The sequence below is a fragment of the Mus musculus genome, chromosome 9, assembly GCF_000001635.26.
Source record: "Mus musculus strain C57BL/6J chromosome 9, GRCm38.p6 C57BL/6J".
Classification (NCBI taxonomy): Eukaryota; Metazoa; Chordata; class Mammalia; order Rodentia; family Muridae; genus Mus; species Mus musculus.
This window is the reverse complement of record NC_000075.6, coordinates 109,600,704-109,626,059: the sequence shown is the minus strand read 5'-3', so window position 1 is coordinate 109,626,059 and position 25,356 is coordinate 109,600,704. Positions and strand designations below refer to the sequence as shown.

General features: G+C 41.8%; 1 protein-coding gene across 1 annotated transcript; it reads left to right on the top strand.

Moving 5' to 3' along the window:
* On the top strand, positions 1-24,944 carry Fbxw24 (F-box and WD-40 domain protein 24). The gene is made up of 10 exons (NM_001013776.4): positions 1-121; positions 880-917; positions 1,112-1,275; positions 2,427-2,545; positions 15,966-16,175; positions 17,864-18,022; positions 18,878-19,088; positions 20,521-20,699; positions 20,990-21,114; positions 24,781-24,944. Exons 1-10 carry the CDS (start codon positions 32-34, stop codon positions 24,884-24,886), a joined length of 1,401 nt encoding a protein of 466 aa, NP_001013798.2. The 5' UTR covers positions 1-31; the 3' UTR covers positions 24,887-24,944.
* The last annotated feature ends 412 nt before the right edge of the window (positions 24,945-25,356 follow it).

Sequence of the window (25,356 nt, the reverse complement as noted above, 5' to 3'; positions counted from 1 at the left end):
GGAGAGTCAGTGTGGACTTAGGCCACTGAAGATGGAGATCCATTTGTCTAGTTTCCCTATGATGGAAATCTTCTCCTATCTAGATGCCTACAGTTTGCTACAGGTTGCCCAAGTGAACAAGGTAAAAGCTCCTTGGCTGAACTCCTCTATTCGGTGCACCCTACATGAGGCCCTTTGACCTTTCCCACTCAGTCTTGCAGTCTTAGATACCCCAGCATCACACTCAACACAGCCTGCCTTCCTTCCTTCCTTCCTTCCATTCTTCCTTCCTTCCTTTCCTCCATCCCTCCCTACTTAAACTTACCTTATTCAGACCTGTCAACTCAGCTCTGACATGTAAGTTTCTCTGGGACTCATCTGCTTCTCTTGACCAACAGGAGCTCCATCCTACAGAATAGCAAACAGATATATCTAGCGGACACGGGTGAGCATTATCCACTCTGAAGACCTCAAATCTGGTTAAATGAGTCAGGAGTGGTGGTTTAGGACTGTAATTGAAGCCCTTGTGAGGTAGAAGCAAGATGATCAGGAATTTGGGGCAAACTCAATGAAAGGAATTTAAAACCAGGCCAGGCTACTAGAAACCTTAATTCACAACAATAACAGTGATAATAGCATTCTGCCAAAAGAAACGAACAGTCTTCCCTCCGGAGATGTGCTGCTGATGCTTGCCATTCTTGAGACTCCATGTCAGACCTTTGAGCCTGGCCCTCCTTCCTCTGAGCCCTCACAAGGTGACTTGTGTTGGCTGGGGTAGGTCTCTCCATGCTGAGAGCTAGGACTCTGTTTTATTAACCTGTGTAGGCCTAGCCCAGAAAAAAAATGAGTACAGGAGAGGGAGGTGGTTGTTGGTTTAAGGAATTTTTTTCTCTCTCATAGAACTGGAATGCACTTGCAAGCAATGATTTCCTGTGGAGGTAAGGAGAGGGGCAGGGTGGGATGGGAGGAGGGGACAAGATGGGGCAGAGAGGGAAGAACAGGCCTTCGGATTCTGGGCCTGGACCTCTGCTGCATGAGGATGGTTAGTGAATTTATGTTTGCACACTGTAACCATGGCTCTAAAGTAAGGTGACTGGGGTCAGCCTGATGGAATTGCAACTGTGTATTGCAGGAAGTTGTGTCAGGAAAGATGGCTCTTCTGTGACATGGTTACCCTACAGCTCCTGGGCAAAGAGACATGGAAACAGTTCTTTGTTTACCGAACATGGCAAGAACACGTCAAGTCCCGGGCAATTCCAGAAGATTTCACTTACAAGGAAATTCCTTTGGAGTGTGGTATGGGCTTGAGGACCTAGGAGAGACCCCACTTGGTTTTTCCCATTCTGTGCAGTGCTACATTCTCATTTAAAAGAGGAAGGGAATTGTAGTTTAACAGGATGGGGCAGCTGTGCTAGCACAGCCATGGAACCAGTCTGTGATCTGCTGAGTGGTTGCTCAACATCTTCAAACCAGCCTTATTGTTCCCTTTCCCTGAATGCTTTGTACCCTTCCCAGAGTGTAGAGAGAATTTAACTGGGGAAATTACCAAATAGGCTTTAGTGTTTATCTTTTTAAAAAAACTTCCTCAGAACAGTTTTCTGATGGAGATATGCTTTCAAGTTTTTTACATTTATTATTTTAAGTATTTCTGTATTTGATTTGGTACAGGGCACACTGTGTGTGTGTCAGAAGACAACTTTGTGGAATCTGTTTTCTTGAAGGGAAGAATCTTTCCTTTTCCATTTGTTTTGAGATAAGGCCTCACTCTATAGGCATGGCTAGTCTGGAATTTCATCTGTAGACGAGGCTGGTCTAAAATCAAGAACTTCTGCTTGCCTTCACTAGGAATGATACATGATTTGTCTTTCCTTTTCTTTCTTTCTTTCTTTCTTTCTTTCTTTCTTTCTTTCTTTCTTTCTTTCTTTCTTTCTTTCTTTCTCTCTCTCTCTCTCTCTCTCTCTCTCTCTCTCTCTCTCTCTCTCTCTCTCTCTCTCTCCCCCTCCCTCCCTCCCTTCCTTCCTTCCATCTTCTCTTTCTTTCGTTTTTCCTTCCTTTCTTTCCTTCTTAGACAGGATCTCATGTACCACAGGAAGACCTCAAACCCTTCAGGTAACTACACACACCAATGACCTTGAACTTTGGATCCCTCTGCTTCCCAATAAGTACTGAGTTATGGTTTATAGGCCTCTATAAACAAAACTGACCACTCTCCCTACAGAGTTACGGCCCCAGCTGCCAGTACCCATTTTGTAACTATAGAAACAGATTAAAGAGTCAATGCACCTGAACAGATGCCCAGCCTGCAGTGTGTTTGGCTGCTTCTGCTTCCACCCTTTCCACAGCTTTTTCCAAGCCTTTTACAAAGTAGAGGGAAATGAAACTCCTTCTTTGGTTTGTGTCGCCCTTCAACTGTTTAGTGTCCATGTCTTACTGGGGTTTCCTTGCAGGTGTTCGGGGATATGCAGGTTACATATCAGGCTGTGCCTTAACAAGAAACGGACAAGGCAAGTCTGTTGTCTGTATGGTGAGTTCCAAGAACAAGATTTCCACCTGGGATATTAGCGAGGTGAGTCTGGTCAATAAGTAGCAAGTGTTACCCTCATATGAATTTTAATTTCATCGTTTTGTTATTGGTGATGATGAGACAGGATCCCCCTGTACAGACCTGGCTGTCCCGAAGTCCCCAGATAGATCTACCTACCTTGGCTTCCCATGTGCTTTGGTCAAAGATTTGCACTACCACACCTGATTTCCCCACTTCTTACTTTTTTATTTTTCGATTTGTTTTCTATGTATGAGTGTTTTCTGTGCATATATGTATGTGTAATCCATCCGTGTCTGCTGCCTGTGGACGTCACAAGAGGGTGTCAGGTCCCTTATAAACTGTAGTTGCAGATGATTGTAAGCTGTAGGCACTGGAGCTGTGGGCACTGAACTCAGGTCCTTTGCTAAGCCATCTCTGCAAGGATTGTCAGTGTTTCATCATAGAGATTGTTCTTGTCCAAGGTTGAGTTTACTCCTAGGTATTCTTTTTTATATATATTTTTGATTTTATATATGTGTGTGTCTGTGTTAGTTAATGGTTGGTGCCGATTGGCAGAGGCCAGAGGCTATGAGGTGTTGTATAGGCTTTGGGAACTCAACTAGGGTCCTTTGTAAGAATATTAATTGCTCTGTACTGCTGAACAATTACTCTGGCCCCTTATTCCAGAGTTTGTTTGTTGTTGTTGGTTTGCTTTTGTTTATTTGGGTTTTTTTTTTTTTTTGTTTGAAACAGTGTTTCACTGTGTAAGAGCCCTGGGAGAAACTTGCTCTGTAGACAAGGCTGGCTTTGAACTTTGAGATCTGCCAAACTATGCCTGCTTGGAATCAAAAGCATATACCTTGTTCACCAGGCCCCTTCAGGGTGGTGGTCGAGGCTACTTTGAATCAGAAGGCTTCCCTGATCCTTCTTTACTTTGTTTATTACTCTATAGGAAGGGTGGTGATTTTTTCCTTGTTAACATTGCAGCCTGTCAATTTTCTGGAAGTTTATCAGTTGTAAGAGTTTTCAGAGGAGTCTTAGGATCTCTAATACAGGCTCATAGTGCCTGCAAATGAGGAAGTGCTGGCTTCCCTTTCCTCTTGGCCTCCCTCTTCTTTGTTTCTCTTGTTTTATTGTTTTAGCTAAAACAATACCATGTTGAATGAGAGTAGAACGTGTGGATATACTTGTCTTGTTCCTGATTTTGTTGGAAATGCTTTGATTTTTTTCACCCTATTTGTGGATGTACAGTAAAGAAACTGCTGACATTACTGTTCCTTGATATGATTAAGATTTTTATTGTAGATATGAGAGAATGACCAGAGAGGTTTAGAAGAGTCCAAAGCAAACAGAAAGTAGACTGTGTTGTGTGTTTAAGACCAGGAAATGTTTTGTAGAGTAGAGTATTTATTGTGAGGTTGTATGGGGCTTCAGTTGAAAGGTCCATGGTGAGGCATCTCTTCCCCTGAGGTACCAGACATATGATGGGTATAGTGTAGAATAGAGTTTTTTTAGGGCATTGGAAGTAGAGTTGAGAAGGAAGTAGAGCAGAGAAAGATAGAAAGGGAAAGGGGAGAAATGTTGAGAGGAAAGGAGAGGCAGGTTAGAAAATGTGGAGAGGGAGAGGGAAGGGGTAAGGGAAAAGAGGGAAAAATGAGTTAGGGAGAGAAAAGATTCAGACAGAAAGGTCAGAAGAGAGGGAGTACGGACCCAACAGACACTTACATAGCAAGCCAGGCTTACCTGGCTGTTGCCAGGTAACTGTTACGTGGTGCCCAGAAGGAATGCTAACATTTGTCCATTTTGGTTTAATTTTAAAAAGGAGAAAGTAGAAAGGGGCAATAGTGAAGCAGGAATAGGGTCCTTGTGATCTCTAGCTACTTTCTACTGACTTTGGGGTGACATGTCTGGGAAACCTAAGAAAATGGGGATGGGGTGTTTGTCTAGTCTTAGGAGAGTCGGTTGTTTCCTTGCTGTGCAGGATCTGTGGTACCATCTGTGGGTAGGAAGGAACAGGTCCAGTAGAAGCATCCGTGTCTGTGAGAGCAGGCGCTGATGCATCTGTGGGTTGCTTCTCTGGAGCTGTCCTGGATGTAGATTTTGAGTAAACACCTGGAAATAGCAAGGTGCTGGAACACTTATGTATATTTGAGGAAGAGAATAAAGTCAAGTGCTTTTGAGAGAAAAAGAAATGTTCTCGGTGTACATTACAAACCTTTAGGTCTTGGTGGGTGGGGTGAGAGGAGTCCCAATCCCAGGGAACAGGAGAGGAATCCCAGCCCCTGGAATGGGCAACAGGTAGGAACGTAGGATATTGATTGGCAGGTGTATTTTTCTAGATAGTCTGTGTGTGCCATGAGAGTTGAATCTGAGTGGGTTTTTCTGGAGCTCATAAGTTTACAAATGAGATAAATCTGTTAACAACAGGAACACACTTTATGATGAATTTAGGGATGACCAAAACTTTTCACAGAACAGAAGTAATAAGGGCTTTTTACTTTTATCTGGGAGACTGAATATATATATATATATATATATATATATATATATATATATGAATTTAGCATAGTGAAACACATTTTAACTTAAATTTAAAAGATAAGTAAAGGATACTTGAAATTTTGACCATGTGAAAATGATAGTTGATTGTATAGTTTATCATGAAAACCACCCTTAAGTCTATAATTAAGAATGATATAGAAAAGGTATGGTGTTATAGCAACGAGTTGGGGCAACTGGGTACAAGGTGATGTAAATTTACTTGACAGTTTCATCAGAAAAGCTGTAAGTGGCAATTGTGAGTTAATTCCAGGGGGTACACATAGCCAGCAATCTTTAAAGTGGCCAGGTTGTGTGACATTAAGGAGTTGGTAGGCTGAGGTCAGGATCTGAAGCAGAAGACAAAAGGAATGACAAGTTAGTGTTATTTATGAGGGGGGATGTCCAGGAAGTAATGACCTTGGAGGAGGGTAAGAATGTTCTGTGGTGGGCGAGACAAGTCTAGGCCCCTAAGGGCCACAACTTTAGTTACCTTGTCAGTTCAGTTGTTTTCCTTGGAGGCAATAGAATCATCTATCTGGTGGGACCCACAGTGGACAAATTCCATGGAGACTCGGGCAGAGGTAGTCTGGCCATCCATCAGGCTCAGAAGATGAGAGTTTTTTTTCTATGGGGGAGGGGAGTGGGAGACATGACTCACTTGTGGTAGGCAATATGAGACATTTATCTATCTGGGTATCCTCTGTTTCTCCACAGTGTAGACCAAGCCCTGGCATCAGGCATGGCAATGGAGCAGTGATTCTCTGTTGTTGTCATACCACACTCTAGGTAGTCTTGTCACTGTGCCAAAATCACTCAGAGATCTTGGGTGGTGAGGGGATCATAGTCAGGATTTGGGGGCCTCTGTCTTTTATAATAAGCTAAAACATTTAACAGTACATTTAGCAGATTTCTGACAAGATTGAAAGCCAGTATCTACTAAGTATATCTGAGTTAGACAATCTGTGTTTATTCGTTCCAGAATGTATCTAATATCTAGTAAATAAAGAGAGTACATTGTAACATTATGACAGTAGCAAAAACAAGGATAAAGTTATCCTTTGGCAGATTGGAACTGGTTTCATAAGTTCCTGAGGAATAATGACTTTTATATAAGAGTCAGAAATCCCATAACCCAGCTTGATCTCATTTCTGGATATTTGGAGAGTCTTGAGAACTAACAATTACCACATAATACAGGTTGGCTACAAGTTTGTGTGTTAGTGGGCTTTCTGTTGCTGTGTAAAAGGCTATGGCCAAAAAAGTAACTTGGAGGAAACGACTCACAAGTTATAGTCCATCAGAGGAGGCTGAGGCATAAACTGAAGCAGAGGCCATGGAGGGTTGTTCATTCTTTATGGTTACCTTTCCATGATTTCTTCAGTTAGTGTTCTTACACCACCCATGACCACCAGCCTGGCAGTAGCACTGCCTGCAGTGGGCTGAGTCCTCCCACATTGATGACTGATTAGGGAAATACTCAGTGGATGTGCTTAGAGGCAATCAGCTTGCATCGATGCGGGGGTGTTGCCATTTCTCAATTCACCACATGTGGTAGTAGGGAGAGCTGGCCTTGACTTCTCATTGGCTGTGGCACTAGGAGAATGAGCCCCCACTTCTTTACTGGGCAGCACAGTGGACCTGTGCTCTCTTGGTGGTAGAGAAATTGACACAACTCTTCACACATTATTCTTTGTCTGATAGTGTCTTGATAGTGTCTACTAGGATTTGGGGTACCTACCCCAGGGAGCTAAACATAAAGGGTTTGGCTTGCACTGAATATAGTTCTCCTGGGACCTTCCTGAGCTGTGTGTTTTAGAGGAGGAAACAGGGCTAGATTTCTGGCAGCATCTCTTGACCTGGCTGCAGCACAGTTGTGTAGGTAGATAATCTCTGTTCTCTATGCTTTTGTGAGTGCTAGGGTCATATATGATGCCCTGTGATAGGGATGGTGGGGACCCTAGTACCAGTGGAAAAGAACACAGGATGGGCCATGCCTGTGATTCTTGAGGACATTACTCCTGGCTTGTCTTAGCGTTATGACACCAGATTGCCACTGTGTAGTCCCTGCTGGTTTATGCAAGAGTTTTTTCTCTTGTGTACTCTGACTTGAGAGATGGCCAGCTGCTGAGCCACTGTAAGAGACAACCAGGTGAATGCTGGAACCTCAATGTGTATTTCTGATTTTCCTTCGTTCTCTCAATTAATTTTATGTATTTATTTTTTTATTAGGTATTTTCTTTATATACATTTCAAACACTATCCCAAAAGCCCTATACCCTCCCTCTGCCCTGCTCCCCTACCCACCCACTCCTGCTTCTTGGCCCTGGCATTCCCCTGTACTGGGGCATATAAAGTTTGCAATACTATGGGGCCTCTCTTCCCAGTGATGGCCGACTAGGCCATCTTCTGTTACATATGCAGCTAGAGATATAAGCTCCGGGGGTACTGGTTAGTTCATATTATTGTTCCACTTGTAGGGTTGCAGACCCCTTCAGCTCCTTGGGTGCTTTCTCTAGTATCTCCATTGGGGGCCCTGTGTTCCATGTTATAGATGACTGTGAGCATCCACTTCTGTATTTGCCAGGCACTGGCATAGCCTCATATGAGACAGTTATAACAGGGTCTCTTCAGCAAAATCTTTCTGGCATATGCAATAGTGTCAAGGTTTGGTGGCTGATTATGAGATGGATCCCTGGGAGGGATATTCTCTGGATAGTCCATCCTTTCATCTTAGCTCCAAACTTTGTCTCTGTAACTCATTTCATGGGTATTTTGTTCCCTATTCTAAGGAGGAAGGAAGTATCCACCTATTGGTCTTCCCTCTTCTTGATTTTCTTGTGTTTTTCAAATTGTATCTTGGGTGTTCTATGTTTCTGGGCTAATATCCACTTGTCAGTGAGTGCTTATCTAATGACTTCTTTTGTGATTGGGTTACCTCCCTAAGGATGATATCCTCCAGATAAATCCATTTGTCCAAGAATTTCATAAACCCATTGTTTTTAATAGCTGAGTAATACTCCATTGTGTAAATGTACCACATTTTCTGTATCCATTCTTCTGTTGAGGGACATCTGGGTTCTTTACAGCTTCTGGCTATTATAAATAAGGCTGCTATGAACATAGTGGAACATGTGTTCTTATTACCAATTGGAACTTCTTCTGGGTATATGCCCAGGAGAGATATTGCTGGATCTTCTGGTAGTACTATGTCCAATTTTCTGAGGAACCTCTAGAATGACTTCCAGAGTGGTTGTACAAGCTTGCAATCCCACCAGCAGTGGAGGAGTGTTCCTCTTTCTCCACATCCTCTCCAGCATCTGCTGTCACCTGAATTTTTGATCTTAGCCATTCTGACTGGTGTGAAGTGGAATCTCAAGGCTCTTTTGATTTGCATTTCCCTGATGATTAAGGATGTTGAACATTTTTACAGGTGCTTCTCAGCCATTCGGTATTCCTCAGGTGAGAAGTCTTTGTTTTGCTTTGAACCTCATTTTTTAATGGGGTTATTTGAATTTCTGGAGTCCAACTTCTTGAGCTCTTTGTATATATTGGATATTAGTCCACTATCAGATTTAGGATTGGTAAAAATCCTTTCCCAAACTGTTGATGGCCTTTTTGTCTAATTGACAGTGTCTTTTGCCTTACAGAAGCTTTGCAATTTTATGAAGTCCCATTTGTCAATGTTTGATTTTACAGCACAAGCTGTTGCTGTTCTGTTTAGGAATTTTGCCCATATCTTCGAGGCTTTTCCCCACTTTCTGCTCTATTAATTTCAGTGTCTCTGGTCTTATGTTGAGGTCTTTGATCCACTTAGACTTGAGCTTTGTACAAGGAGATAAGAATGGATCAATTCGAATTCTTCTACATGATAACTGCCAGTTGTACCAGCACCATTTGTTGAAAATGCTGTCTTTTTTCCACTGGATGGTTTTAGCTCCCTTGTCAAAGATCAAGTGACCATAGGTGTGTGGGTTCATTTCTGGTTCTTCAATTCTATTCCATTGATCTACTTGTCTGTCGCTGTACCAGTACTATGCAGTTTTTATCACAATTGCTCTGTACTACAGTTTCAGGTCAGGCATGGTGATTTCACCAGAGGTTCTTTTATTGTTGAGAATAGTTTTTGCTATCCTAGGTTTTTTGTTATTCCAGATGAATTTGCAGATTGCCCTTTCTAATTCGTTGAAGAATTGAGTTGGAATTTTGATGGGGATTACATTGAAACTGTAGATTAAGTTCAGCAGGATAGCCATTTTGACTATATTAATCCTGCTGATCCATGATCATGGGCGATCTTTCCATCTTCTGAGATCTTCTTTAATTTCTTTCTTCAGAGACTTGAAGTTCTTCTCATACAGATCTTTCACTTCCTTAGTTAGAGTCACACCAAGGTATTTTATATTATTTGTGACTATTTTGAAGGGTGTTGTTTCCCTAATTTCTTTCTCAGCCTGTTTATCCTTTGTGTAGAGAAAAGCCACTGATTTGAGTTAATTTTATATCCAGCTACTTCACTGAAGCTGTTTATCAGGTTTAGGAGTTCTCTGGTGGAATTTTTAGAGTCACTTATATATACTAATATATCATCTGCAAATAGAGATATTTTGACTTCTTCCTTTCCAATTTGTATCCCCTCTATGTCCTTTTGTTGTCGAATTGCGCTGGCTAGAACTTCAAGTACTATATTGAATAGGTGGGGAGAAAGTGGACAGCCCTGTCTAGTCCCTGATTTTAGTGGGATTACTTCAAGTTTCTCTCCATTCAGTTTGATTTTGGCTACTGGTTTGCTGTAGATTGCTTTTATCATGTTTAGGTATGGGCCTTGAATTCCTGATCTTTCCAAGACTTTTATCATGAATGGGTGTTGGATTTTGTCAAATGCTTTCTCAGCATCTAACGAGATGATCATGTGGTTTTTGTCTTTCAGTTTGTTTATATAGTGGATTATGTTGATGGATTTCCTTATATTAAACCATCCCTGCATCCGTAGGTTGAAGCCTACTTGGTCATGATGGATGATCATTTTGATGTGTTCTTGGATTCAGTTAGCGAGAATTTTATTGAGTATCGATATTCATAAGGGAAATTGGTCTGAAGTACTCTTTCTTTGTTGGATCTTTCTGTGGTTTAGGTATCAGAGTAATTGTGGCTTCATAGAATGAATTGGGTAGGGTACCTTCTTTTTCTATTTTGTGGAATAGTTCGAGAAGAGTCGTAATTAGGTCTTCTTTGAAGGTCTGATAGAACTGGGCTTTTTTTTTTTTTTTTTTTTTTTTTTTTTTTGGTTGGGAGACTATTGATGACTGCTTCTATTTCTTTAGGGGATATGGGACTGTTTAGATCGTTACGCTGATCGTGATTTAACTTTGGTACCTGGTATCTGTCTAGAAATTTGTCCATTTCTAGGAAGTTGTCCATTTCATCCAGGTTTTCTAGTTTTGCTGAGTATAGCCTTTTGTAGTAGGATCTAATGATGTTTCAGATTTCCTCAGGTTGTGTTGTTATGTCTCCTTTTTCATTTTTGATTTTGTTAATTAGGATACTGTCCCTGTGCCCTCTAGTTAGTCTGGCTAAGGGTTTATCTATCTTGTTAATTTTCTCAAAGAACCAGCTTCTGGTTTGGTTGATTCTTTGAATAGTTCTTTTTGTTTCCACTTGGTTGATTTCGCCCCTGAGTTTGATTATTTCCTGCCGTCTACTCCTCTTGGGTGAATTTGTTTCCATTAGTTCTAGAGCTTTTAGGTGTGCTGTCAGTCTGCTAGTATATGCTCTCTCTAGTTTCTTTTAGGAGGCACTCAGGGCTATGATTTTTTTCCCCTTAGCCTTCATTTTGTCCCATACGTTTGGGTATGTTGTGGCTTCATTTTCATTAAACCCTAAAAAGTCTTTAATTTCTTTCTTTATTCCTTCCTTGACCAAGGTATCATTGAGAAGAGTGTTGTTCAGTTCCCACATGAATGTTGGCTTTCTATTATTTATGTTGTTGTTGAAGATCAGCCTTAGTCAGTGGTGATCAGATAGGATGCATGGGATAATTTCAATATTGTTGTATCTGTTGAGTCCTGTTTTGTGACCAATTATATGGTCAATTTTGGAAGAGGTACCATGTGGTGCTGAGAAGAAGGTATATCCTTTTGTTTTAGGATAAAATGTTCTGTAGATATCAATTAAATCCATTTGTTTCATAACTTCTGTTAGTGTCCATGTGTCTCTGTTTAGTTTCTGTTTCCAGGATCTGTCCATTGGTGAGAGTGGGGTGTTGAAGTCTCCCACTATTATTGTGTGAGGTGCAATGTATGCTTTGAGCTTTAGTAAAGTTTCTTTAATGAATGTGGCTGCCCTTTTATTTGGAGCATAGATATTCATAATTGGGAGTTCATATTGGTAGATTTTACCTTTGAGTATGAATGAAGTCCCCCTCCTGGTCTTTTTTGATAACTTTGAGTTGGTAGTCAATTTTATTCGATATTAGAATGGCTATTCCAGCTTGTTTCTTTGGATCATTTGCTTGGAAATTTGTTTTCCAGCCTTTCACTCTGAGGTAGTGTCTGTCCTTTTCCCTGAGGTGGGTTTCCTGTAAGCAACAAAATGTTGGGTCCTGTTTGTGTAGCCAGTCTATTAGTCTATGCCTTTTTATTGGGGAATTGAGTCCATTGATGTTAAGAGAAATTAAAGAAAAGTAATTGTTGCTTCCTGTTATTTTTGCTGTTAAAGTTGGGATTCTGTGCTTGCGGCTGTCTTCTTTTAGGTTTGTTGAAGGATTATTGTCTTTCTTTTTCTAGGGTGTAGTTTCCATCCTTGTGTTGGTGTTTTCCCTTTATTATCCTTTGAAGGGCTGGATTCCTGGAAAGATAATGTGTGAATTTGGTTTTATCATGTAATACTTTAGTTTTTCCATCTATGGTAATTGACAGTTTTGCTGGGTATAGTAGCCTGGGCTGGCATTTGTGTTCTCTTAGGGTCTGCATAACATCTGTCCAGAATCTTCTGGCTTTTATAGTCTCTGGTGAGAAGTCTGGTGTAATTCTAATATGCCTGCCTTTATATGTTACTTGACCCTTTTCCCTTACTGATTTTAATATTCTATCTTTATTTCGTGCATTTGTTGTTCTGATTATTATGTGTTGGGAGGAATTTCTTTTCTGGTACAGTCTATTTGGAGTTCTGTTGGCTTCTTGTATGTTTATGGGCATCTCTTTCTTTAGGTTAGTTTTCTTCTATAATTTTGTTGAAGATATTTGCTGCCCCTTTACGTTGAGAATCTCCATTCTCATCTACTCCTATTATCCGTATGTTTGGTCTTCTCATTGTGTCCTGGATTTCCTGGATGTTTTGAATTAGGATCTTTTTGAATTTTGCATTTTCTTTGATTGCTGTGCCCATGTTCTCTATGGAATCTTCTGCACCTGAGATTCTCTCCCATCTCTGGTATTCTGTTGCTGATGCTTGCATCAATGGTTCCAGATTTCTTTCCTAGGGTTTCTATCTCCAGCGTTGTCTCACTTTGTTTTTTTTTGTTTGTTTGTTTTTGTTTTATTGTATCTACTTTCATTTTTAGGTCTTGGATGGTTTTGTTCAATTCCATCACCTGTTTAGTTGTGTTTTCCTATATTTCTTTAAGGACTTCTACCTCTTTAGCAATGTTCTCCTGTATTTCTTTAAGTGAGTAATTAATGTCCTTCTTGATGTCCTCTACCAGCATCAAGAGATATGATTTTAAATCTGAGTCTTGCTTTTCGGGTGTGTTGGGTTATCTAGCACTGGCTGAGGTGGGAGTGCTGTGTTCTGATGATGGTGAGTGGTCTTGGTTTCTGTTAGTAAGATTCTTACGTTTGCCTTTCCCTATCTGGTAATCTCTGGAGTTAGTTGTTATAGTTGTCTCTGATTGGAGCTTGTTCCTCCTTTGATTCTGTTAGCCTCTGTCAGCAGACCTGGGAGTGTAGATATCTCCTGAGTTTCAGTGATCAGAGTACTCTCTGCAAGCTCTCCTCTTGCAGGGAAGGTGCACAGATATCTGGCATTCGAACCTGCCTCCTGGTTGAAGATGAAGGCCCAAAACAGGGCCTGCCTCAGAAGTTGTGTTGCTTCTGCCTATCCTAGAAGCTGTGTTGCTTCTGTAGTCTGAACTCTCACCTACACAAACTAATCTCTGAGGGATCTGGGACCCAAGATGGCTCCCTCAGGTGCTGTTCAACAGAGCCCTCCCGGGTGGGGCAGACACTTCTCCTCTGGCAGGGAAGGTGCCTGGATGTCTGGAGCCTGAAACGGGGTCTGTCCCAGAAGCTATGTTGCTTCTGTAGTCCGCACCTGTGCAGACTAATCACTGAGGGATCTGGGACCCAAGATGGCTCCTTCAGGTGTTCCGAGGCAGAACCCTTCCTTCCAATCAGGATGGACACTTCTTTTCTCTCTCAACTATTTTGTATTTTAAAAGATAATAGAGCCTAATGGTGAACATTAATCCATTCTTGAGGTTAGTTGGTTCTGTTTCTCTGGCAGAAGGTCTTACCTGATATATCTAGGTGGCCTGGAACTGTGTAGACCAGGCTACCTCCAACTCAACAGATCTACTTGCCTCTGCCCGCTGAGTGCTGGAATTAAGGGTTGACCCAACCAACCCAAGAAAAGGGCTTCTATTTTGTTAGGGTCTCAATGTTTATAAATATTGCCTCCCACAGCAAACTGTAAATGTAACATAGTGAACAGGATGATTCTGATGTTGGAGGTTTTGGGGTTTTTTAGTTTTAGTTTGTTTTTGGCAAGTGGGTGGTAGTAGGCTGCTTAGGATGATATCAGGCTACCCTAGAGTTTAGGCTGGCCGTGGACTCATGGGGACCCTCCTACCTCTGCCTCCTAAGTGCTAGGCAGGATCCAGTGGTGCATCATCATCATTGTACCTGGCAGAGGGAGCCAGGAGTGGAGCAGGACCTCAACCTCATGAGACTGAGTCATGTGCTACATGGTAATAAGGCCTTCAACAGGTTGCCTTTCAAGGGAGTCAGTTCAGGAGTCACATTTTAGTGAGAGATTGACTTAAAGGGAAGATTACATTTAGAGGGAAGTAGAAGTTATTAATAATTTTAATGGAAATGAAGATAGAGCTTAGAAATGGCTCTCTTAACTGATGCCTCTAATATTTTAGTAAAATTAATTATGTTTTTGGCTTTTTGTGTTCGATGGTACTGCTGGTTGAGTGTGTGTGTGTGTGTGTGTGTGTGTGTATGATTATTTTTAAAAAGACTTATTTTATTTGCTCCATCTGCATGACCAAAGATGGCATCAAATACCAATACCATTACAGATGTTTGTGAGCCACCATATGATTACTGGGAATTGAACTTAGGACCTATGGAAGATCAGGCCCTGCTCTCAAACACTGAGCCATCTCTCCTGTCCCTTGAACTTTTTTAAGCTAAAGGAAAGCCTGGTAGAGAAACATGTTTTTCTCATTTGCATTGTATAAGAATTGATGTTACAATAACCAGTGTTAGAATTGATTCATTGTGAATAGGTTTGTTTCATGTGTTGTAAAACTTAATACTGCCAGAAGTGGTGGCTCAGGCCATTAACTCCAGCACTCAGGAGGCAAGGGCAGGTGAGTTGGAATCCAGCCTGGTTTATATAGTGAGTGCCAGGAGTGCCAGGGCTATATAGAATGACTGAGTGACCCTGTCTCATAAAAAACAAAACAAAACAAACAACAACAACAACAAACAAAAAAGAACCACCACCACCAACAACCAACAAAACCTAGCCTCACTAGAAGTAACCATAAGAACATGCTCCCTGCTTGTATTGTCCGTAAAAGGTGAAATGGCTTGGAGCACAGGGCCAGGGATTGTTCTTCATACTTGTTTGGGGGAATTGTTTCTCCCCTTCCATGTGGTTCCAGGAGCCTGAACTCCTGTCATCAGGTTCAGTGGCAGGCACACTTCTCTGCTGAGCCATCTTGGCAGCCATGTTCTTCTCCCTGGTCTGTATTGTGTGTGCTCACCTCTAAGTGTAATGCAGGTGTCCTGTTTTCCTGTCCACTCCTGCCCCAAATAATCTAGATGTTTTTTTTCTTCTTTGTGTTGCTTTTTATTTTTATGTACATAGGTATTCTCCCTGCAGGTATGTCTGTGTGATGGTGTCAGATCCCCTGCAACTGGAATTATAAACAGTTGTGAGCTGCCATGGGTGTGCTAGGAATTGAACCCAGGTCCTTTGGTTAAGAATATCTGGTGGTCAGAACTGCTGAGCTATCTCTCTAACCCTGGGTTTCTTTTTCTTTTTGAGATAATCTTGTAACATACTCCCAATTGGCCTACAACTTGACATTGTAGACCGTTTTGGCCTCAAGCTGCTAGTGACCTTCCTGCCTCTGCCTCCCTGGGCTGGAATTTGCAGCTTGTGCTATCACATTCAATGAGGGATGCTTAGAACTTTCATATTTTTTAAAATATTTATCTATTTTATGTATATAAGTACACTGTAGTTATACAGATGGTTGTGAGCCTTCATGTGGTTGTTGGGAATTGAATTTTTAGGACCTCTGCTCTGAACAGTCAACCCTGCTTGCTCCTGTTAGCCCTGCTCACTCTGGTCATTTCTGTTCAATCAGTCCCTGCCTCCTCTGGTCCAAAGATTCATTTATTATTATATATAAGTACAGTGTAGCTGTCTTCAGACTCACCAGAAGAGGTCATCAGATCTTATTGCCTTTGGTTGTGAGCCACCATGTGGTTGCTGGGCTTTGAACTGAGGACCTTTGGAAGAGCAATCAGTGCTCTTACCTGCTGAGCCATCTCACCATCTTGAACATTCATATACTTTCCTTGTAAGAAAGGGTTCCAGTCTGGACAAGGCTTCCAAATAAAACTGGTGGGTGAAAGCAGCTGAACTAGAGTTGATAAGACATGGTGATGCTCTTGTTCCCCAGAGCGTTATAACCTGGGTAAGCCCAGTACAGCCAGCAAGCATCAAGTTGTTGACTACCCTCCCTGATATGCACATTGCGGTCACTGTAGATATACAATCAACTATCAAACTGTGGGACTGTCACAACAGGGAAGCTCTGGCAACTAACAACCTGGAATCTCCATGTAAATCACTGAAAGCTGTCATTTCCAAGGATGGCCCAATTGTCTTGGTAAGTGCCCCCCCCTAAATCTGGAATAGTCACACAGAACAGAACACTTGCCAATTTGAGGTCCCATTACTGTCAAGTCTTTTTTTAAATATTTATTTTATTATTATACATAAGTACATTGTAGCTGTCTTCAGACACACCAGAAGAGGGCATCAGATGTCATTACGGGTGGTTGTAAGCCACCATATGGTTGCTGGGACTTGAACTCAGGACCTTTGGAAGGGCAGTCAATGCTCTTACCTGCTGATCCAACTTGCCATCTTGGAGTCTCTGCAAATGCTGAGAGTCATTTACAGTATACCATAAATATGGCTATCTTTTATTCTTTGACCTATTTCATGTACATTTCCTTAAGCCACTCTCTTAAAAATATCACTTTAAAATTCTTTCCTGGGATCTGGGGAGAGATGGCTCAGTGAGTAGCAGTGTTTACTGTTCAAGCATGAAGACTTGAGTTCAAATCCCTGACACTCACATAAAAAGTGGGATGTGGCTAAATGTGTCTGTAACCCCAGTGTTGTTGGGGATGGAAACACAAGGATCACTGGGACTAGATGGCTCCAAGCCAAGCCAACCTAGCTCCAGGTTCAATAAGAGACTCTCTCAGGAAATCAGGAGAATAGTGATCTAACCGGATACCTGGCTTCCTTCTCTGGTTTCCATGTATTCCCAGATATGTAATCTACATACACATGCATAAATATATATATATAACACATATACAAACACACACACACACAATTTTTCTAAGTAACTTTACATCTTCTTGTCTTTGAATTGTTTACTATTTTTGAATCTGTGAATTTGGGTAAGGACAATAGAGAGAAAATTCAGAACTTTATCAGATATTGAGAAAAAAGGATAATGTTGATATCCTTTGAGTGAGTTCTGGGGAGGAGTGATTTAGGGCTTGGAAAATCTTTGCATATACCATACCTCATGTGTTTGAGACAGACTCTCATTATGTACTCCTGGCTGGACTAGAACTCGCTGTGTAGACTAGGGTGATCTAACTCAAAGAGATCAGACGGCCTTTGCCTTCTGAGTGTTGGGATTAAAGGCATATGCTACCATGTCCTACAAAAGTTTCTTTAAATAATCCTTTAGGACATGGTGGTGCATGTCACAGAGGCAGGTGACTCTCTTGAGTTTGAGGCCAGCCTGGTCTACAGAGTGAGTTCCAGGACAGCCAGGGCTACACAGAGACATCCTGTCTGAAGAAACACAAAAGAAAAAAATTATTTGTGTTTGTTTGAATTTTTGCTTACATGTATGTTTATGAATCATGAGCAGGTTTGGAATCAAGAAAATACTATTGGAGGCCCTGGGGTTGAACACCCCCCCCCCCCCGCACACACACTTTCTCTCTGTGTGTCTCTTTCTCTTCCTCTCTCTTTTTCTCTCTCTGTGTGTGTCTCTCTGTCTCTGTGTCTGTCTGTCTGTCTGTCTGTCTGTGTCTGTCTTTCTGTCTCTGTCTCTCTCTGCACAGTTACCTACTGAGACAAACCCCAGTTCTAGAGAGCCTTGTTTCATGGCATCCATCCAGACACTCTGTGAGGCAGGCTGGGTCTCATTTGGGTCTCATTACTGGACTTGAAGACACAGTGGTGTATCTCAGAGCAGATCACACTGCTTCCTCCATACTTAACCTTTTCCCCACTGACCAGGTGCTGTTGCTCTGATTTCAGGCAGGCGATATCTTGGGTAACCTCTACATCTTTAGGATTCCAGATTTACACCTCATTTCCACAGTCAATGTATTCCCTTGCGGTTTTGATAAAATTGATTGCTCTCCTCAGAAGAAATGGGTCTTACTGAGTCAGAACCACCCATGTATTTATCCAAAGGTAGGTCTTTTCTAGTAATGGTGAAGACTGGAGAGAGTGGGAAGGTTCTCAGGGATATCCAGGCAGACTACTCCCCCTCCCTCAAACCCTATCATAAGAAAAGCCATTCCTACAGTCAGAAAAGAATAATGTGCTTGGAAGCAGTCACATGTCCATTCATAGTGGCATATAACTATTCATGACGTGTCCTTGAAATGTGGCTCACCCAAAGGATGAAGGCAGGTGAAATAACAGTCCCCAGAAAGCTTTGCTGACCCTGAACTCAAAGCCATTTTAGATCACTAGCTGACATACCCACCTGTAGCTGATAGATTTCACATAAGTGCTACCTTACTCAATGGTTTATATACTGCCTTCTCTCTTAACTGCCAGCCCTCTGGTGCCCGGTTCTTAGATGAGAGATGGTCTTCTCAGAGGCCAAGTACTCCTCAGGGCCCAAGCATATTCATTTAGTTATACATCAATATATTATTAAAGCAGCCTCAGTTACACTATGATAATCTCAAAGCCTTATTTAAAGAAAACATGTGTCCAGAAGTGCCCTGGGCTAATCATGTGCACAGGGAAACTACCTAAGCAAGCTCTGCTTGAGGCATCCATTGCAGTAGGGTATGTGAGGGGCCTTTTGACCTGACTCGGGGACTCCATTCTGTCTCTGAAGATGATGGGAGGGGCAGGGAGAGGGTGAGTTATTCGGACCTTGAGTGGAAACAATGACTGTTCTTCCCTGTCCTGGGTATAGAACAGATGGGGCCACTTCTGGGTTTCTTTCGGAAGCCCCTCATGTGGAGTGTGCTTGTGCCAGGCTGCAGAGATTTACTCTTCATTGACTCCCCTGGGCAATTCTCTCTGCAGGTGTTTTACATGAGCAGCTTACTGAGGACATCAGAATTCTCTGACCCAGTGTCTACCGTTCTCGAATTTTCCTTATGCAAAAGAGCCTTCTGGACCCCAAGAAGGGAAGACAGAATAACACTGATGTCCAGAAGAGGGCGCCCCATAGTCACAAGGTTTGAAACATTTGATATGAAGCTGGAAGAGAACGGGAACAAAACAATTGTTAAAGGTAAACCTTAGAAAGTTCTCAATCCAGACATATTGGCACACGCCCCAAATCAGGAGACTGAGTCAGGAAAACTGAGTCATAAAGGCTGCAGTCTCAGAAATGGAAAGATGGAGCTGAGAAGATGTTTAGCATGTGCACATGCATACATACACCCACACAGATCTGTATACATACACACATACACACACACACACACACACACACACACACACACTGATAAAATTAAAAAAAAAAAAAGACCAAACATGATTGTGCATACCTTTAATTCCATCATTCCGGCTGTGATACAGGCTGGTCTTTTCCAGTTCCAGGCCAGTCTGCTGTATACAATGAGTATCAGGTTAGACACAGACACATAGTAAGACCTTGTTTCAAAAGAAAAAAAAAACAAACCCACATGTAAACAATAAAGAACTATAAGAAAGTGTGGCAAAATGGCTTAGGCCAGTGGTTTTCTACCTATGGGTCATGAACCCTATGACAAATTTGTTTTCAAAAATACTGAAATCACAGTTGATAACAGTAGCAATATTACCATTATGAAAAAGCCATGAAAGTAAGTTTATGGCTGGGCAGGACCCCTGCCCCATGCCACATGAAATTTGTAACAAAGTTCAGTAGGAAGAATTAGAAAGGTTGAGAAGGACTGGTTTAGAGAATAGAGACACTTACCTACCAAGCCTGACAACCTAGGTCAATTCCTGGGGTACCACATGATAAAGGACAGAGCCAAATCCCTCAAGTTGTCCCCTGACCCCCACATGTGTGTTTCTGGCATGAATACCTACACAAACATAATAATGTAAAAACAATTTTTAAAAGAAATCCCAATTTCTCATGTATCTCCCCCAAGTTCCCATAGTAAGATATAAATGCTTAACATTGTTTTGTATTTTTAGACTTTAAAGACAGGGTTTCTCTGTGTAACCATGGCTAACCTGGAACTTGTTCTGTAGACCAGGCAGGCCATGAATTTGGAGATCCACTGGACTGTGTGGGATTGTGGATCACCTTATGATCGTGCTCCACATGATGCTTTTGTAAAGGGAGCAGGGAGGCTCCTTGACCAGATGTAAACTTGTGCCTGCTGGTTGGTCACTACAGTAGCCAACTACAAATTTCTCAGACATGTTACCATTGCTGTCATGCACTAGGGCCTGGGTTTTACTGTCCTTTGCCAGTACAGTTGTCTTTGCAATGTTTGAGCTACTGACTGTCCACACCGTCCCTGTGTCATAGCCTGCCTTTCCACGGCCAAGATCATGACATTGTCAGGACACGGACTTGTCAGACCAATGGGATGATTTCATTGTCTCTTTCAGACTAGCACACCATGGAAGGAGGGATATGCTTTTCACAAGGCATTAAGGATATTGCTCTTACTTAAATGACTGAAAAACTTGCCTCTGTATTTTCTGTTTGTTTGGAACAGGAGATTTGGTAGCGAGTTTCTCTTTGCAAGACTACAATGAGAACCCGAAATGGATGGGAGTCAGTGATAAGAGCGTGATTGTTTGTTCAACTGGATCCTCTCTCTTGCTCTTCAGCATGAAGGGTCTCCATCTGCAGACATTTCAGTACAGCCCAGAAATGATTGTGAGACTATGGGTGGTATGTTTAGATCGTTTCTTCTCCAGTGGGGGTTTAAAAATAGATTTACATTTTAAAAAAACTTTACACTGTTGGGGTGTGCACATATGCATTTGTCTGTGTGTGAGCACTTTCAGAGTCCAGAGGCAGACTTCTTGGTGTTAGTCTCTTTCTTTCCATCTTTACGTGGGCTCAGAGCACCAAGTTTGCTCAGCAAGTGCCTTTACCTGATGAGCCATATCCTAGGCCCTCTCCCTGTCTTTTGATCTGACATTGACTCCAGCCTACTCACCTTTGGATGTTCTTTGAAGGACCCCGTTCATGTCATCATCACCTGTAATGATGGCTCTATAGATGTGTACATGTGGGAGGAGAGAAGCCTATTGCTCAAGATGTGTTATCGACTGCAAAACGGGAGACATCTGCCACCATTTGGGTAAGCTCTGCTTCTTGACTTAAGCTGGACATTAATTGTAAAATATTTCTGGGGCTGGAGAGATGGCTCAGCAATTAAGAGCACTGGCTGCTCTTCCAGTGGACTTGGGTTCCATCCCTAGCATCCACATGGCAGCTCACACCTGTCTGTAACTCCAGTTCCTGGGGATCTGACTGACACCCTCACATCAATGCATTGAAAATAACATTAAACATACTAAAAATTCTATATAAGAATGAATTTTTAAACAGAAATGAACTTTATATAAAATGTATGACTAAATGTATGATCTCCAGCATCACACAGAACAGACATTGGCTGTGTGTGTGTAATATTTAAGAAGCAGAGGCAGGAGGATCCAGAAGTTCAAGGTCACCTCCTGCTATTTAGTAATTTTGGTGGCCAGATTGGGTTCATTGCAAAACCATCACAAACAGAGAAAAATAATAAATGGCTAAGTATAACACATGCCTTTAATCCCACGACTCAGGAAGCAGAGTCATGTGGCTATCTTGTCAGTCTGAGGTCAGCCTGGTCTACATAGTGAGTCCCATGACAGCCAGGGCTGTAGAGAGAGATATTATGTATTAGAAAAGAAGGCAGGGAGAGAAAAGAAAGAATTGCTAGTTCTTCGGATTTCAGCACAAAGAGTTATTTCAACAGTCCCAGGCCCACAGCTGAAGTGAGGGGACTGTTTCCTCATATCTTGTCTTTAATGGCAGGATGGGTGGGTTCTCCTGAGTGCAGACCCCTCTTGGGGTGCTTCATCAGTGAGCTGTCATCATCTCCATTTGGCTAATTTTCCTTTGAGTTTTACTTACCTTCATCCAAGTTATTTTCAGTGATCTTGGTATGGTAGCACAGTCCCCAAAACCTGCCCCCAGGATGCTGAAGCAAATGCTGATTGTCTGTTAGCAAGACACCTTTAACACATGTCTTTTAAAAAAAGGAAGAGAAAAAAATGAGTCCCCACTCTTTGGTTTGCTCTGTGTATCATATGCAGTCTTGGAAACAGCCTGGCTATGAACTCTACCTTGAGATCCACCTGTCTCTGCCTCCAGAGTTCTGGGACTAAAGGTTTTTACCCTGGATCCCTTAATTTCAAGGGTCAACAGCATATTAAAAAGTTAGCAATATAATTTAAATTACATGTATTACTTAAAGATATTTCTCCCTCTGAACATAGTGCCACAGAGCTATAATTCCAGAAGGCAGGGAACTAAGGCAGAAGAATTACCTCAAGTTTGGGGCTAGCCCATGCCACATTCAAATTCAATGCTAATCTGGGCTACACAATTGAAAACTTATTTCAATTTTCTCACAATCTGTGAGGATTCTCTTAGTTTTCTTGATTGGTTGTTGTTGTTTGATACATTTTGGTGTGCTGTTTGGTTGTTTCCTCCACTGTGCTGTGGAGACTTTGTAATTTGATTCAGTCCCATTTGTCAGTTCTTGCTTTGGTGGCTGGTACTTGGGAGTTCCTAGCCTAGAACTCCTGCCTAGACCCAAGTCATTGAGCTTTTTCTACAGATTCTCTTAGTCATTTTCTAGTCTCGGATCTAGTCTTTCCTCCCATGTATTATGAGTCGATTATTGAACTATTGATTAGTGATAGGTATAAAAATATGGTTGCCTTTGAATCTTCCTGATACCATTTATTGGAGAGTCTATTGCTTGTCCTTTAAAAAAAAATCAACAAAGGATAAAAGTGCAGGTTCTCTTCCTAGGCTGTGATGTATGTGTTTGATGATATGATCATTCATTCTGCTTTGATTACAGCAGCTTGCTGTGAGGTATTTTAAAATCTGATACTGTAATAGCTTCAGTTTTGTTGTTTTGCTCAAGAAGACCTTGGATGTGTAACATGTAACGTGTTTGTGTGTGTGTCTGTTTGTGTCAGTGTGTGTTTGAGCATGTACATGTATTTTGTTGTTTTGAGACATCTTGTATACCCCCAGAAACTTGCTATACAGTTAAGGGTAGTCTAACACTTTATGTATTCAAGGCTTGCTTTGAACTCCTGAAACTTCTCCCTCTCACTCAGTTTCAGTTTTTAAAATTGGTATTAGTTTCTTCTCCTTCAGGATTTGGAAAGGGCTACAATGTCCTTCTGGCTTCTATGATGTGCTGAAACATCTCTTGTCACTGGGGTCTGTCATTCTATAGATGAGCAGGTGGAATGTCCCTCTGATTTCAAGTTTTTTGTTTAATTTTAGAAACGTGTTTTTGGTGAATCTAATGTAAATGGTTGGATGTTAATATATTTGGGCTTGGTCTGCTTTTGACTTTGTAGACTTACCAATTTTGGGAAGGTATTTTGTCTTTCTTGTGCTGGGGGAGTGAATCTAGGGTCTTCCACATGTAAAGGATGAACTCTAATAATGAACTTTACCCCAGAATTTCAGGGAGTTTTGCATGCCAGGTGGAGGGAGATAGGGGCGCCATTTTTACCACCTCAATGCAAAGCAGAATAAGGGTATGGGTGACAGGTTTTCATTAGGGTCTACAAGGCCACAGGCAGGAGGATGTGTAACTGTCCAGGGTAGGCCTGACTTAGCTCCTGAGTGATCCAGTAGATGTTTCCCTCAGTAGTAAATAATGGAATGATTGACATGTGCCCCACCATCTCCACGCCCCCTAGTGGGGAGGAGATGCATTGCTATATTCAGTCTGAGTGAACCAAGTTTGGCTAAGCAAACAAACTTCAATTTTAAAATAAAAATTTTAAAGAAAATCTTTGGATTTTTTTCTGAGACAAGGTCTCACTATGTAACCTAGACTAACCTCAAACTGCCTCAAACTCTGTCAATTCCCTGGCCTCATCTCCTAATTTCAAGTGATTTATAGGTCTGTGGAATCACACCCGGCTGCTCTCTCTGTTCTTAAGCTAGAATGTATGGAACAACTGAGAATTGAGAAATGGGGCAGAGATCAATTGCAGAAGGCCGGGATTGGAACTCATGCTATGGATGATAGTCGTCCTTGTCCAATGTGCGCAGTTACTCAAAATTAACCTGAGATGGCTCAGCAGTTTAGGCAACGCCACCAAGCCAGATAAGTTCAGTGTCTGGAACCTATTGGTGAAAGGGGAGAATGGATTCCCACAAGTAATTATCTATGCACTCCAGGCATCAGAGCATATGCATGTACTCCAGGACACACACATACAGGCACACACACCCATGTCAGCAGGTGCACAGGCACACACAAACAAGTATATTGTTATATATGCACAAACATCAGCATGCACAGTTAGGCAAGTACCCACTCAGGTACACACAGGCATGTACCACACACACAGGCTTACACATGGTCGAGCACATGCACGTGCGCGCGCGCACACACACACACACACACACGACAAATAAGTATATATTTTCAGTTGTTTATTTTATGTTTTTGAGTACACTGAAGATGTCTTCAGACACAGCAGAAGAGGGCATTAGATCGCATTACAGATGGTTGTCAGTCAACATGTGGTTTCAATTTAGGACCCCTGAAAGAACAGTGCTTTAACCAATGAACCATCTCTCCGGCTAGCCACAAAAAAGTATTTAAAAGTTTTAAACAGATTCATGGCTGTGATGAAAAGACACTCCTTTAATTATGGTAGATAAACCTCACTCCCACTTGAGTACTGACATCTTGTTTTTTTCCCGTTGGCAGCTTCATTAAAAATTTGCTATGTGATGATGTGAGCATAGTTCAGTTGATGATAGATCGTCAAGGCCCCTGCTTTCTGATGGCATATACCTTGAACATCTGCTCTTGAAAACTGAGTGGGTTGTGTGTATTCTTCCTCAATGATAATAAAGGTCTATTTGCAAGCACAGGCTGGTGACTTCAGTGTTGCTAAGCAGTGAAGAGGCCAAATGTAATGGTGTACACCTTTCATCCTGACACTGGGGAGGCACAGGCAGGTGGAAGATCTGAGTTCTGATGGCAGCCTGGTCTACAGATCTAGTTCCAGGCCAACCAGGGCTACATCATGAGAACCTATCTCTGAAACAAACACCATGGCTAGATGAACAAGCCATTTGGCTGTGACATCTGTCATTTCATTGCTATAGGGTTGACTCAGATGAGAAAACCATGTGGGCAACTTATCACTGCAGAAGCTATGTGGCAAATTAAAAAATACCTTTTTTGAGACTATAAATTTCCCTTTTCCAATACCCAAGATACAATTCGCAAAACACATGAAACTAAAGAAGAAGGAAGACCAAAGTATAGGTACTTCGA